Genomic DNA, 15,461 nt, shown 5'->3' with positions numbered 1-15,461 from the left:
GGCCTACCCCACAGCATGGATTCCCACATGGCCAACCACCGTTCAACCTCGGACCTGGTGGCTTGCTTTCTCACTTCCTCTCTCTCTGTGTCTCTCTCTGATCAAACTGGAAAATAATAATAATATAATAATAAATAAAGTTAAATATTAAAAAAAAGAAAAGTCACTTTTTATTTGTTGGTTTTAATTGTTGGTTTGCCCAACAATTACATTTCACAGCCAAGTTTATACATTTAGAAAAATTTGTCCCTCATTGATTTCTCATGTCTGAGGTATGTTCCACAGTCAAAGCTGTTATGATTTTCTAAAAAAGCAAGCAAACAAAACATGTTTCAACAACACTTTACGAGCCAGACATGAATTGCCAGCCATTGGCTAACTTAACTGATAAGCCTTTTTTGGCAACACACAGACAGTTCTGTATCCCATACATTATTTCTCTAAATTTATATATTTCCATCTTATGATACCTTCAAAAACTTCCTTCAGTTCTGGTTTAATCTGCCAAATAGCCTGGTCAAAAATGTATCTGTCTTTCTTCACTACTGCTCCACAACTATGCCAACTCAGGAGCCAAAGCAGAACACACGTTACCCCCAGGGCCCCTCCACATTTTCGTAGCAGTAAATGGCACACATCTTCAAAACCAGTGCATCACTATTTGCTATTAGCACAAATATCAACAACTAACTGCATAACACACAAACAAAAACCTACAAGCACTCCCACAAACACAAATCATGGTTCATGTCCAAGGGTGAAGTTAGGTAAGTAACTTTTATCTGGCTTATTCAAGCAGATGTCTAAGCTTCTGATTTCAATTTTTCTTCTATTCATTACTACACATCCTGCCATGGTCTGGGAATGAGCTCACAGTTTAAACAGAATTTCCTTATCTCAGTCCTTTCCTTACTGGAGTCATAAAACTGATCAGACGCTGTCTTGCTCTCATAGAATACACAGACTAGAAGTGAGGCCCCAAACAGAGTGTTCTTTCTGAGGCCTCTTCCCTCAGTTCCTCGGCATCCAACTCAACTGAAAACACAACTCAGTTCTAACCCAATGGTTCACAGTTCTGAACACTTACTACAAAACCAACAAAACTATCCATTATCTTACAGAAAAAGTAATCAAACATGAATGCTCAGGATTAAAAAGTTCACACGGATAAATGTAATTACATTTCTTATTTCCATAGATATTTTATTTTAATTCTGCAGAAAACCATGAGCATATGCCTATCTGTAGTAAGAAAAATATAGTAACATGGCAGTCTTAGTCTGGGTGAACAGTTAAGTAGGAAGCTCTTCTGACAGAGATCTCAGCTTTGGATTTCGGTTTTCATTCTGTGTGTCACTATACACCTGGCTGAAGAATACCAGATGAGATGTGGTTTCTCTGTACATCAGTAAGTCCCACATCTCCTGCTAGATAATGCCAACATGTCCTTATGTCAGCAGTGAATTTTGCTAATGACATTAAAAACAAGGCGAATGGGGAATTTTCTACTACCTCGATTTTGAAAGAGGCTCCCAAAACCTTTTTGGACAAAATGATGAGAGGCTTGGAAACTCATTCCCATTTCAAATGTCCAGGCAATGGACAGGGGGCAATTTTTCATATGGATAACTTTATGCTACCTCTATGGTAGACCTAACTGTAATTACATTTTTAAAATTTATTTGAGGATTGAGTCAACATTGATGAAAAACAAAACAAAACAACAAAAAAAAAACCCACCCTCCCCACTCTCTCGGCTAAAACAAAAACAAAAACATCAACTACTTAAGCCAAAGCCACAAGGTGAAGCAAGCTGTCTGTCACTGTGACCTTGCTCTGCTTTAATTCAGGAGACTACTTAGAAATGTAGCGAGCAACACCCTTCATTCGGCTCAGCTAGCAGAGCTAATAGGCTTCTAATTAATTTCCAGAAGATTGCTGTTATAACTAACAGGTTTTAAACATTTGGTTGATTGGGGAAAATGAATTGAATATAATGTATTTGATTTGGAAAATTAGTTTTCATTCTATGTGCTTACCCTAAGAGTGTTTATTTTAAGTTTACATGATTCCATTAAGAGTCCCAGAACACCACTGGGTTGTTTTCATCCTTACAAAGTCCTACCCAACTTAAAAAATAATAATAATAATAATTTACATTTAGACTTTTGTTGGCCTTTCTTTGAAGGCATGTTAAATTTCTTCTTGTGACTTATGCATATATATATATATATATGCTTGTTAATATACCAACAGGGCCCAAATACATCAAAATGATGCCAGCGATACCTCAAAATCTCACTCACAGAATGCAAATCCTCTGGAGGAAGGCTCTGCACCCAGGGTAAGATGAACCAGTTACTGCATTGTTTATTAAGTTTCACTTGATTCCTCCTGACAACCATTTAAACAATGAATGTTGGGAAATGTCCCTCAAAGAATGAACAACAATGGCAGGGATCAGCGCTTTTATATTTAGCTAATACTATTTTTAAAGGAGAAAATATTTCTTCCTGAAGGGATTATGGGAAGCCTTATTAAAGACACCTGCAAACAAAACAAGTGACAATAGATCTTTATCATAATTGATAACTGAGTTATCCTTTATATAAAACTCCTTTCTGGGAGACAATAGCATCAAGATTTACCTTTGCCGCAGATTCAAGAAATCGGCTAATTGGAACAAGGAGTATCCATACAACAATGATACCTACATTATGTGAGCAGATAATAAAGGGCTTGGTCTTTGGTTAAGCAGAAGTACAAAAAGAAATTAGAATTTTCTCTTTAAAAATGTTTTATACTGAGATCAAGTGGCACCCATCCCTGTCCCTCCATATGCAATGAGGGATTCTAATGATGAAGACTTACTCAGCCAAACACACAGAGGGCCAGCCAGCTTGGAAAACTCAACCTCTTGCCTAGCTTGTGGTCGCAAAGAAACAACTTTTACAAAATCTTCTCAAAGGAATTAACAATCACTGTCAAAGCATGCACTTACAGTCACCTGAATTCTATGGGGAAAAAAATTAAAACAACAAAAAAAACCACCACCATATTTTAGTGAAAGATTGCTTCTTTGGAATAAATAACATTGTAAATCCAACAGGGGACATTTCAAAATAAGTTTGCAGAAGTTAAAAAAAAAAAATCAGAGGTCCTTATTTATCATAAAAATAAATACTCTGCCTGTGAGTGTCAGAAGAGTCTCATGGCACGTTGGTACACAGAGGATGTCTTTGCCCATAGGCTACATACGCTGTTTGCAGTCAGTCACCTTTGCATTTTAGTGTGACTAACAGAAATTCGTGCATTCATTTCAGGACTACGACTAATTTTTCTGACATGGCTAATTTTTTCAGAGTAAGTCATTTGGATTCCTTTTAGAACAGTGGTTCTGGAGGAGATCCTAAGCTTTGACTTGATCATTGAAAAAAAACTGGGGTTAGGGGACATCAGAATCAGGCCATAATGGCAGACCCCAACTCTAGCATTTCTACTTCCTGGCGGGTAAACTTAGCTCATGACTAGAACTACTGTAAACTGACACTTAAGGAAAACGAGAAGGTGCACATTGTTAGCAACAGCAGTTGGAATTTTAGAATATAAGCAGCTTTGAATAGACACATTTGATTTCCAAAAGAAACACTTGGAGAAAAGAGGGGAGGAAAAAAAAAAAAAAAAAAAAAAAAAAAAAAAAAAAAAAAAAAAAAAAAAAAAAAAAAAAAAAAAAAAAAAAAAAGGCTCCCTAGTCTGAATCACTAAAAATTTCACAAAATTAAACAATGGGGAAAAATATCAACACATGAGCAAAAAACTTGAATGAAGGGGTGAGAGATGAGATGACCAAGCAGTACTCTACAGAACCTCAAGTGCGCAGACAAAACAAATGCTTTACCAAAGGCATTTCTAGGGGGTTGCTAGTTTTCTTCTTTAAAAGACAAAGACACCTTAAGACTTAGAGAAATCAAGGTGTGAAAAGAAAAGCCGCCTACAAAAACAAAAAAGACATTTTCTGAGATGACTTTGATCCTATACTCAAATTATTGGCTTAAACACGCTTGCCTTGAAAGGCCTTGTATCTGCAATAACTGCTTGCTATTGTCCTTGTTAACAAAGTATTATTTTCACCTTATTATTACTAATCTTTTCTTTGTAAGTAACCACACCTGGTTTTATTTAAAAAAAAAAAAAATACGGTGCAGTAAATATTTGCCCTTTGTGGTAATACAATGCATAATTTAGTTAATCTAGGCTATCTTTTCGTGCGAAGTGATTGTTTCTATATTATGAAATGTGTTCACTAAGGCAAAATCCACGCCAGATACCTAGGAGGCAGACCGAGTGCCACTTACGAAGCATGTCGCTGCTGTGAACCAACCCTGCCACCACTCTGCAGCCACTCCTACACACGAGGTATTACTCATGCTAACTTAGCCTCCCAATGGTAACCACACCTTTCCTTTACAAACATGGCCTTTGATTAAGGTAACACTACACATCCATCCCAGGCCCAGAGCCCCAGCCCCACCCGTGAATGAAATGGCCTTGAAAAACATAGAAACTTCAGTTTTCCACGTAAGACCTTGACCTGACTGTTGCATTTACCTGGATGAAATCTAGAAACGTCAGGGGCAGCAAATCATCCATATGTCCAATGTCTTTGGAGAAACGATTTAAAATTCTTCCTGCAAGAACAGGATATAAGAAATTACTCATTTCCCCAGATAGACCCTTAAAGAGAAACAATTCACAAACAAATCAAACAACATTTTAAATGCATATGTATTTAATATATGATGCATTCATATACAATAAGCCAATGTTAGTGGTAAAGAAAAAGGAAATAGGATGATATCTAAAGAGAAACAAAAATACCACCAAAACGCAAAAGGTAGGGAGTTGAAATTTGGCCCTAATTTCTAAAAGAATGGGGAGAAATGGTTGAGGATACTATCAGAAAAGGTTGGTGAGTTGTAGAAAGTTCTTTTCAGATCCCACCTAGAACTCCAAATACTACATAGGTAAATAATCGCAAAATACATATTTTAATCCTAGTTATTACATTAAGGTTGTTCTCAGTTAACAAAATTAAATTTTCTAAGTGGTACATTTTTTAATAAATATAACCTCTGCATTTTTGTTTCCCAGAATGATTCAAGTCACCTCACATTTCGGGAAAACGTGGAATGCTGCAATTTTCTGAATGCTGCGTTTACCACTGGAGTACAGGTTGTTATTTTCAGATGAATGCCAAGGGTGACCAACACAGGCTTACTCTTAAACGCCCAAGATGATAGGAGGAATATTTTAACAAGATGAGAGAACTATTATAGCACTTAGCGACTGGAGATCACGTCTGATCATCAATTGAATTTCCCCTGTCAGGTAGGCTCCTAGTTCAAGAGGGTCTTCATAAAGTACATGGAAATGTATATTAGGAAAATTGTTCGTGTGGACTTCAAACTTTTTTTTTGGAGTGGGGCACCGGAACTCATACTTTTTTCCTCTGCTTCTTATTCTTTTACACTTTTTGCCATAGGGCATGGGAAAGAGATAGAACGTGAGACACTGAGAAGTGAGAAACTACCCTTGGACAGAGGAGAGCCAGGCTGCAATCCCTCCTTCTCCATCCTCTCCAGTCGGGATTTTGAGCACATGTGTCTGGTGAGTTTGGCAAGCTGCCGGGTCTGCAACTTGAATTGCATAGCTGGCCATGCGGATGCAGCCACCTTCACCACTATGCCACTGGCAGGCCCTCAGAACTGTTTTCTAATGAATGTCCATACTTTCAAATGATTTTATCTGGTCCCTGAACATCTTTTTGAATGGATGCCTTGGGAAGCCACAGTACAGTCAAGATGCAGGGCCTCTAGTCGCTCTTCCCTGCATCTTTCAGAAATGACTTTCCCTCAGGACGTTCATACCAAGCACAACTGGAGTGAGTAGTCGGAGGCTGGGGACAAGGGGAATGCTGTCTCAGCAGCTCTCAGTGGCCCGAGGGCTCAGCTTGGAAGTGCAGGCTGTGTGAGGCAGGGTATTCAGAGGCTTTCACTCTTGGCCAGGCCATGCCATTACAGGCCACGCCGTGCCATTACAAGCCAGGCCTCAATTTTCCTGTCTTGAGTTTGGGACATAAAGACTCCAGAAAGCGTCTTGCAGTGACACCTTTGGCAGGCCCTGTGACAACTTTCTGAGCCTCTAATAACACCTCCCTAAGAGGGATGTCCTGAGGATTAAATGGACTCAGGCAAGTGAAAGAACCTCTTGCAATGCCAGGCATCTTTTAACAGGTACTCAAAAACAACAAACAGGGGAGGGTGCCATTCCCACAGGCCCTGCAGCGAGCCACCTGGGGAGGGAGTCCAACCTGCAAATGCAGATCGGGCCTCAGCTGCTCCTAGGTGGAGCTACAGAGTCTGCATGGCTGGCAAGCTCCAGGGCTAGGCTATTACTAAACCATTTGTGCCTGAGGAACGGGAGCATCAGATGGCAGATTTTCCACATATCATTAGAGATTTTGTGTACTATTTACTTATTCCACAACTTCTCAATGTATCAATGCCAAAATTAGAAAAATCCACTTTCAAAGCATAATTTAAATGTTTGCCATTTCTGCCAGGAAAGAATTAGGACTTTTGGGTCTTTTTAAGTTTTTTGCTATAGGGCACATGTGCTTACCAGAGAGAGACAGGGAGAGTCAGAGAGAAGGGAAGTTAGAAATCACCCCCGAGCAAGGATGGCCACACCACAGTCTCTTCTCCTCCATTCTCCTGGGATTTTGAGTCCATACACACATGAGCCCATTGTGATTTTCAAGCCATTGGGTCCAGGACCCAAACTGCAGCTGGCCATGTGGGAATCTCGCACCTTAACCACCATGGCATCTGCTACTCCCAATGATAGGACACTAGCAATCCGAGAGCCACCACCTAACTGAAGGAAAACCAAAGATTGCCTAAAACCTGAACTCATTCACCAATGAGATGACTACACAAAATGTAATTAGAGGGTTCAATAGTTACTTCCTTACTCTTCTGACAATCGGCGGCAACAGGCCTCATCTAACCTCTTCGGAGAGGCAAATGCCTTCTCTGTAAAATGGAGATAATATATGCCTCCACTAAATCACAGGGTCGAAGATCTGAAGGAGAAATGCTTTTCAGAAAATATCATCAGCTGCTGACATGATAAAAATACCAAACGACTTGACTGATTCTTTCTATACTATATATAGATCAAAACATTGTGTTGGACTGTGTAAGTATACACAATTATCATGTCAATTAAAACTAAATAATTTAATTTTTAAAAAGAAATAAAGGAGACCTGCAGATAGCATAGCAGGACTCCCACATGGCTAACGGTGGTTTGAGTCCCAGACTTGATGGCTTGAAACTCACGCCGCGTATGTGTGTGCATGTGTGCGTGCCCAAGATCATGGGAGAAGAATGAAGGAGAAGGTATTGTGGTATGGCTATTCCCTTGATGTATTGGGAGAGTAATTGCTCACTTTCCCTCTCATTGTGTGTGTCCTCTCTCTCTCTATCTATCTATCTATCTCTATCTACCTCTATCTCTCTATCTCTCTCTCACTCATGCGCACACTAGCACATGTGCCATAAGGCAAATACTTCTTTAAAAAAAAAAAAAAGAAGGAAACTTTTGCTCAAGATTATATTTTTAACAATGCTAGAATAAGGCAGTTAAAACTTTTTCTCTTTATTGTCAAAGGGCATGTGTGCTCAGCAGAGAGAGAGGACTCCCCCCACAATGGCATGTTCATCCACAATCTCTTCTACTCCATTGCTCCATCCCATCAGGATTTTGGGCGCGGGGGTGCACGCACACACACACGCACACACACACACACACAGAGTCCTGGTGTGATTTTCAAGCTCCTGGTACTGAGACTTGAACCTCAGTAGGTCATGTGAAATTCAGCTACCTCTACGTAGAACTGAACTACTGCACTACAGGCCTTGCACTTCTAGTTAATATATTCTTTATCACAAAATGATACATAGAGAATAATGCAGAAATGATTTTGTTTTAATATTGAATGAATGTCACTCATCTTCACAGGAAAACATATAGTAAAAGAAAGACAAATATATGGAGTTGTCAGGAAAGTCATGATGCCTTTTTGCATAAAAAAATACATAATGGCTTTCACGACTACCAAAGAGTTTGTGATTTACATGTACTTATATCACTCCCTCTCCTCTAGTAAACTTACGCTCTTTCAGGACCAGCAATTAGTGTAACACGTAACCATGTAGACGACCATGGTCAGAGTCCTGGACCTGGTGGCTTAAACTCACACTGGGCACATGTTCGTGTGTGCCCCAAGATCCTGAGAGGAGAATGAGGGAGAAGGGATTGGGGTGGAGCTCTCTGCCCTGGGGGGTGATTTCTCGCTTCCTGTCTCTCCAGCAAGTGCGCGCACCCTATAGCAAAAAATATCTCTCTGAAAAACAACAAGAGGACCAGCAGTTAGCATAATGGCAATGTCGCTGAACTCCCATATAGACGACCTCAATTCAAGTCCGGGACCTGATGGCTTAAACTCATGCCGGGCATGTGTGTGTGCTTGCCTAAGATTCTGAGAGGAGAATGAGGGAGAAGGGATTGGGGTGTAGCCATCCACCCTGGGGGGTGATTTCTCGCTTCCTGTCTCTCCAGCAAGTGTGTGCACCCTATAGCAAAAAATATCTCTCTGAAAAACAAGAGGACCAGCAGTTAGCATAATGGCTATGTCGCTGAACTCCAATATAGTCGATCGCAGTTCAAGTCCCGGACCCGGTGGCTTAAACTCACGCCAGGCATGTGTGCATGCCCAAGATCCCGAGAGAATAGAGGAGAAGGGATTATGGCATAGCCATCCCCCCTGGGGGGTGATTTCTCACTTTCTGTCTCTCTGTCTCTCTCTGTTTCTCTGACTAGCACACAAGCCTTATAGCAAAAACCTCACCCCAAAAACAGCAACAACAACAACAATAAAAAAATCCCAAATGCCCGACGGCAAAGGGCAGCCCACACTCCAATTTCTACATTCAGCTTGAAGTCTTCCTTCCTCTAGGGCACGACAATCCCTCTGCTTACCATTAAGTAAACCATCTTCAACCCCTCACTGGAAATTAAATTTGATACTAAATTGCTACTTAAAATCAGAATTTAAAACATCTTGTTTGGTATCTATCGGGGCATAGAATCCAACACTGGGAGCAGGTTAACAGGTTACACTGAGTGAAGGGTGTATGAAGAGTGACACAAAATGACAGACACACATCCTGGTGGCAGAAACCACAAACCAAGAACCATATACCAAACAGGTGCCTAGGAGGAAGCCACTGCTGCAGGGAGTGTCACCAGACAGGGCGAGTTATGAGGTCAGGCAGGGTTAGCCCGAGGTGTTTTCCTGGTGGGGACGGGCCTGAGAATTTGGAAGGAGGGCAGAGAATGCATTGATGGACGGGGTAGAGTTTGTCCAGGTGAGAGGAATGACATCCATCAGGGCGAAGAGGAGGGAAAGGGCAGAGGGGAGACAAATATTTGCCCAGTTGCTGGAAAGAGTACGAAGATAGGAAAGGGAGTTGGGGGGGAGACGTGTTAAGGGCCTCCACTGAAAATCCCCTGTAGGCAGGAAAAGTTCTAGGTTCTGTCTTTCATCTGTGCTCTTGAAAGTGATGCTTCTAAGGAGGAAGTGTTCAAGAGGGGAAACTGGAGTGAGGACAGAGGGATGAGATACACATTTGACCTCGGCCAGAAAGAGTCTGAAGTTCAACAGAAGATGGCCAAGGAGACCAACTCTGCCTTGGCATCTGTGCCCAGAGCTCCCCGCTGGCTCCTCACCACATCCTTCCCACAACAAGCTCAATGAGGTTTCTCCTCATAGTCACTCTGGCTCACTTGTGCTTGGTTTCTAGAACAACCCCACCACCACCACCACCCGGCACTAATTAAGTGCCAGAAACCGTGTTAAGCGCAGCAAATATCTCATCTCATAGCTATGGCAGAGACAAGTTTTCCCATTTTAAAGAAGAGACAGCCAAGGCTTAGGGATAGATATCAAGCTAGGACTCACACCCAGCCTTACGGAGCTTCGGGAAGGGCAGCTTGGGCCAACATATCCATAACATGGAGCTAATTTCCTGGCCACATTTGCAAACTCCATTAAATATCTACTAATAAGGATGAGACAGTGAAGTTACGGGAAGGGCTGGTGTTAAGCTTGTATGAATGGTTATAGCCAAACCAGGCCTAGGTGTCTTCTGATTGGCTAATGTCTATTGCTCTGGATGCCAAATACTTTGAATATTGTTTCTGGTTCGAAGAGCTGTAGGAATTCTGTCTTAGCTAACTATAATTAAAGCAAAACCTTACAGATAACTCCACCTCAAAATTAAACTATGGAAATTACTGTACGGTGAAAGATAGATTAGCAAGTGGACAAATGAATGAGGACATGTGCTCCTATAAAAGGCAGAATTGATTAGGAAAGTCCAGAGGCTTGAGTTCCACTTCATCCCAGGCCTTGAGATGTTCTGTGACCCAAGACAAATCAAATTGCTATTGCTAGTAAGTACAGTAGGGGATTATCCTTGAAGGAGTGGATATACCTCACCAATTGCCTCAGGAAACAATTGTGCTGTGGTAGCTATAAATGCTTTGCTAGCAAGTGATCGGTATTTTACATCTGCTAAACACGAGAAAGAAAATGATAGGAAGATAGACCAAGCCACTTTCTTTTCCCCATGGATCTCCTGGAGATACCACAAATGGGACGCCTGGTCCTTCCCAACATACTACTCACTAGACAGAAATAGATAGAAGAACCAATAAGAATATGTCTTGGACCCTCTGTAAACCCAATGAAAGTCCTGGAAAATGCCATACGTAAAAATTGCACATAATGTCAGGGGATGGGTAAGCCAGGAGCCCTAGGAAATGAAGTGGCCATTGAGCCCTAACATTTGGGACCAGGTTGGGCCCAGCAGTAACATTTTCCTGTATGCAAAGGTTCGAGGATCACCACCTCAGACCTCAGTCTGCATGCCAGGGGAACATATAACCTGAGTTAGCTGAGACTGGCAGTACATGATAGTATACAGACCCTGGTGGGGTTGATTCTCTTTGTCTCTGAATAAAAAAACTCAGAGAAGAAAAGGGAACCTCTGATTCTAAGAGAACAGGAAACTGTGGCTCTCTTGACCTCTCCTGCCATAGTCATGCCCCACTTTTGTCTCCAAGGACTTTTTTCTTGTCCAGTGTCCCTTCGCCATCATTCATGGCTAACTGCTCATGGAATACCTCTGGAAGGATGAATATTTGTGAGTAAAAACAAAGGTCTAGAAGTAACTAGATGTCTGTCAAGAATGTGTTCTCATAGAGAAGGCAACAGAGACGCACGTGTGTGTGTGTGTGTGTGTGTGTGTGTGTGTGTGTGTGTGTATACATCTAAACATCTTATTATATGTATGAAGCATTCAGCTAAACAAAGGATTCCACAAAGGCAAGTATGAATCTCAATCACTGAGATTACCTTGAATGGAAATTACCAGATGGTATGCAAAATCAGCTCTTTTTATCTCAAATACTTTTACAAGTATATGTAATGCTCAAAAATAGGACAGCAAAACATTAGGTGTGAGAACGTGATTGAACTTGAAGACAATGGGCCCTCCTACTACCCACCCTATGTAAAGCAACTGAAGGTGTGCTGGAAATGGACCAACCAACACCCAAACCTAATCGTCAGTTCTACCTCCAACGCGTCATTTTAATATCTGGAAACCACCAACAGATGTTATACCAAACTGACTAGACAGTGTTACGGGTAAATGTGTGGACCTTTGTTGAGATTTTCAAAAAAAAAGTACACCACTGAAAAGGAAGGGGAAAATCATGATCGACTACTGTATTAATTCTTTTAGAACCACAGATAAGAGTTGTAAGAAGAAACGTTGTTGTGTTATGATTCTGCTTGTCCTACCGATTATAAAAAGCTTAGGATGCATACTACCTCTTGGTCAAGGAGTCATATTTTTTCTATTTTTCAGAGAGGTTTTTGCAATAGGGCGCGTGCGCTCTCCACAAAGAGAAAGACAGAACGCAAGAAATCACCCCCCAGGGGGGATGGCTATGCTGCAATCCGTTCTCCATTCTCCTCTCAATATCTTGGGCACACACGCACACGTGCCTGGCTTGAGTTTAACCTACTGGGTCTGGGAATCGAACAATCGAACAGCATTCGATTACATGAGAGTCAAGCAACATAGCCATTACGCCACCTGCTGGACCCTCCTGCATCATCTTTTTCTTACAGAACATCATAACCTATTCATCAGCTTCACAATCCTGGTTCCTGGCTCCACTTCGTGTCACCCACCAATCATGGAGTTTCTAAAACCAATAGCCAGTTTCTCATTCTTCGTGAACATTTTAGGTTGCATCTGACATTCCTAATTACCCTCTTTTTGAAACAGTCATGTATCCTGGCTTCTAGGATATAATTATTTTATCTTTTAATACCTGTCTCTTTTCAGACTTGTTACCCTGTCCATTTCCTAAATACAAGTGCTTCCCTTATCCCCATATCTGGGAACTCCATTCCCACAGCAGTGACCTCATGTGCTCTCATGGTGTCAGCTCTTCTCTAAGGGCAGGAACTCCCAACTAGCAAGTGAAACTGCTCTTTCTTTTCCATTACTCTTCATTTTCAGTGCCTCTACCTGGTCAACCTCTGCCCCTGCCTGTCACTGATGCACGTGAATATGCACATGTGAGAGGGGAAAGGAGAGAAGGGATTGTGGTGTGGCCATATCCCTGAAGATGGGTAATTTCTCACTTTCCCTCTATCTCCTGTAGATATGCACCCTATACCAAAAAAAAAAAAAAAAAAAAAAGTTCACACAGTATAATAAATAACCTCAAATGAATTTCAGAATAAAGTTTACAGGTTAATACTATAAAGTTTGAGTTGCTAAAACATTTTCATATACTGAACAAAACTTAAAAGTCCAGATTCTGTCTGGGTTGTTGGTACTCAGGGACCTTCTATGAGTTTCAGGAACTTGGAAGTTGGCCTGGGGGGTAGCAAGGTGCCCTAAGACCTGAGCTGACCTCCCCAGCCCCATGCGTGTTATTACATCAAATAACTTAATCAGCACACAAACTGTTCTTAGATTTCAGCAGAGGTAATTAAATAACAATTCGATGCCAATTAATCACAGTCAAATAAGAGTCTGTCAGAGAAGAACTCTATAGACATGGGAGACTATTTAATGGTCAAATACTTGGCAGGACCTCAGTTAAACAATGATTCATTAAACCTACTCTGCCACACAATGGCTAGGCTAAACGCAACGTGAAAGAATCGAAACTCTTTTGTTCTTCCATAAAAAGACATCAAACCTCCTTGAGTGATATTCTCTCACTTAGCAGACTGCTCAATTGCATGTTTCAGAATGTGCTCGTCTCCTCCGGCGCACATGGACGTCTCAACACCGTAGCCATGCAACGCTTTACTCTCCTGAAAAAGTAAAGAGCTGGAGAGCCGACCACACCTACTCAAAGTGTGTATTCCTGAAGAGCAAGAAAGAGCCAGACTCAGAATCTACCTTCCACCCTTGAAAGGCAAATGATGACCATTTCTCTAGGAGCAGATGATTACCCACCATAAAAACCCTGGATCCACACAACTTGTCAATCCAGCAAAAACCCGTTCACACGTTTCTGGTTCCCTGGGCCTATCTTATCAACTTGGTTCCTTTAAATTAAATGTCTCTTTATAACACAACTCCCCATGAAAACCCAGAGATCCACTTTAAGTTCAGCTGATAAGCCCCAAAGACTTTTAATCAAGCGTCTCACAAGGACTCTATTACATTCCTGGAAATTCATTTCTTCCTACAGAGAAAGAATTAAGGAAGCGACAGAGCTCCGTATTGGCTGTTTTTGCCTACACCAGCACTGTGAGCACTTTACTGGTCTCACTCATGCTGCTGTTTTCTAAAAGCAGGGTGTGTGTACTTCACTGTGGACCTGATCTCTGGAGTGTGTAGACTTGGCTGGAAATGCCTTCGATGGTGTGCTAACTGCCGATAATGCCAGCTGTGTCAAAAGGCTGATGGTCACTAGCTTTGTCATCTCAAAATTTCAAAATTAAGTTAAAGAAAAAAGAACTTCATTTCTATTTTTTCTTCATTTAAGAAAAAAATAGGTCCTAGCTACAGTTTCAGGGAAAAAAAAAAATGCTTCGTGAAAAAAAGTTTTTACAGACGAGATTTATCAGCTCCCCCTGGGGAAGGGAAAAAAAAAAGACCTTAAATTGATTTTAATAGAGCAAATCTTAATATCTATGGCTTGTTTTCATGAAGACATTAAGAAACTTCATGAAAAACATAATGGCAAAATGTATTTTAACTTTGTTCATACCTTGGGTAGTAGGGAATAAAGACCCACTTTTACTGAGTCTTTTTGGATATAAAATATGAAGTTCCAATGTAGACTATAATAGGAAATACAGAGTATGCTGGATATTTACAATTTCTTTGTACATTTACTCTTTAAAAATGCATGTAAACAATGAACCAAAACCAGCAAATTCTTAACACAGTATCAAAAATAACGAAACAAACCACTGAGAGCCGACGTCAGTTACGATTATTACCTCCATTTTTGTGAGACCCTCCCTCCAGCCATGAAGCCAGGTTTTGGTTCACCAGGCTCTCACAGCACACAATGCTAAGGGCCTTGCATGCGTCTATTTCTCAGCTAAACTATGACACAAAATGGTTCTGAGAGGACCAAAAAAAAAAAAAAAAAAATCACAGCGACTCTGTACATAAACATACCGTGGCAAAACAAATTTTCCTGCAAATATAAGCAGTTTTTACAGTCTATCAAAGTGGTGCCAAAAAGTAGATTTATCCGCATTAAGTGCTGACAGGAACGAAACATTCCAGCAGTAAATAAAATACATTGTAACCCAATCGTCAAATCAATAAAGTCATTAAAAATAGACGACATTCTTCGAGAAAATGGTGTGTTGAAGGGGGGAAAAAAATCCTTTGGTCGCAATGGAGAATGCGTCTCCAGACAGAGTTGACAATTACTGATCTGAACTCTCTCTCCTCCCACATCTCTGGGTCTCTTATCTCCTTCATGTGTATTTAGCCATGTAAACAGCTATACGGCGTTTCCAGCTTCCCTGCAGGCTTCCTATAAATACAAATAAGAAAATAGACCCTGTTTTTTATTTCCCTTCGTCTTCTAGGCCCCAAACTGACAGAATATTATCACTTTTGTAGACTCTTGCAAATCGTGCAGTGGCGTTGGGCAGAAATGTGCTGAGATTATAATATCCATTTATCTAAACTGCCAGCATGTAACAAAATTCAGGTGGGGTGCTTGCCACCTAAATTAATTTGCTACTTGAAAAAGACTTCTGATTCAAA

The 15,461-nt window shown here is 40.9% G+C and overlaps 1 protein-coding gene across 1 annotated transcript in view; it reads right to left on the bottom strand.

Moving 5' to 3' along the window:
* Positions 1-15,461, bottom strand: part of ABCC4 (ATP binding cassette subfamily C member 4 (PEL blood group)) — a 212,260-nt gene that overhangs the window by 108,604 nt on the left and 88,195 nt on the right. The window contains exon 19 of the mRNA XM_014590934.2: positions 4,609-4,688. Within this exon, the coding sequence (XP_014446420.1) occupies positions 4,609-4,688 (80 nt within the window). The remainder of the gene's footprint in view (positions 1-4,608; positions 4,689-15,461) is intronic.

The sequence above is a fragment of the Tupaia chinensis genome, unplaced genomic scaffold, assembly GCF_000334495.1.
Source record: "Tupaia chinensis unplaced genomic scaffold, TupChi_1.0 Scaffold000503_1, whole genome shotgun sequence".
Lineage (NCBI taxonomy): Eukaryota > Metazoa > Chordata > Mammalia > Scandentia > Tupaiidae > Tupaia > Tupaia belangeri.
This window is presented reverse-complemented; position numbering and strand designations above follow the sequence as displayed.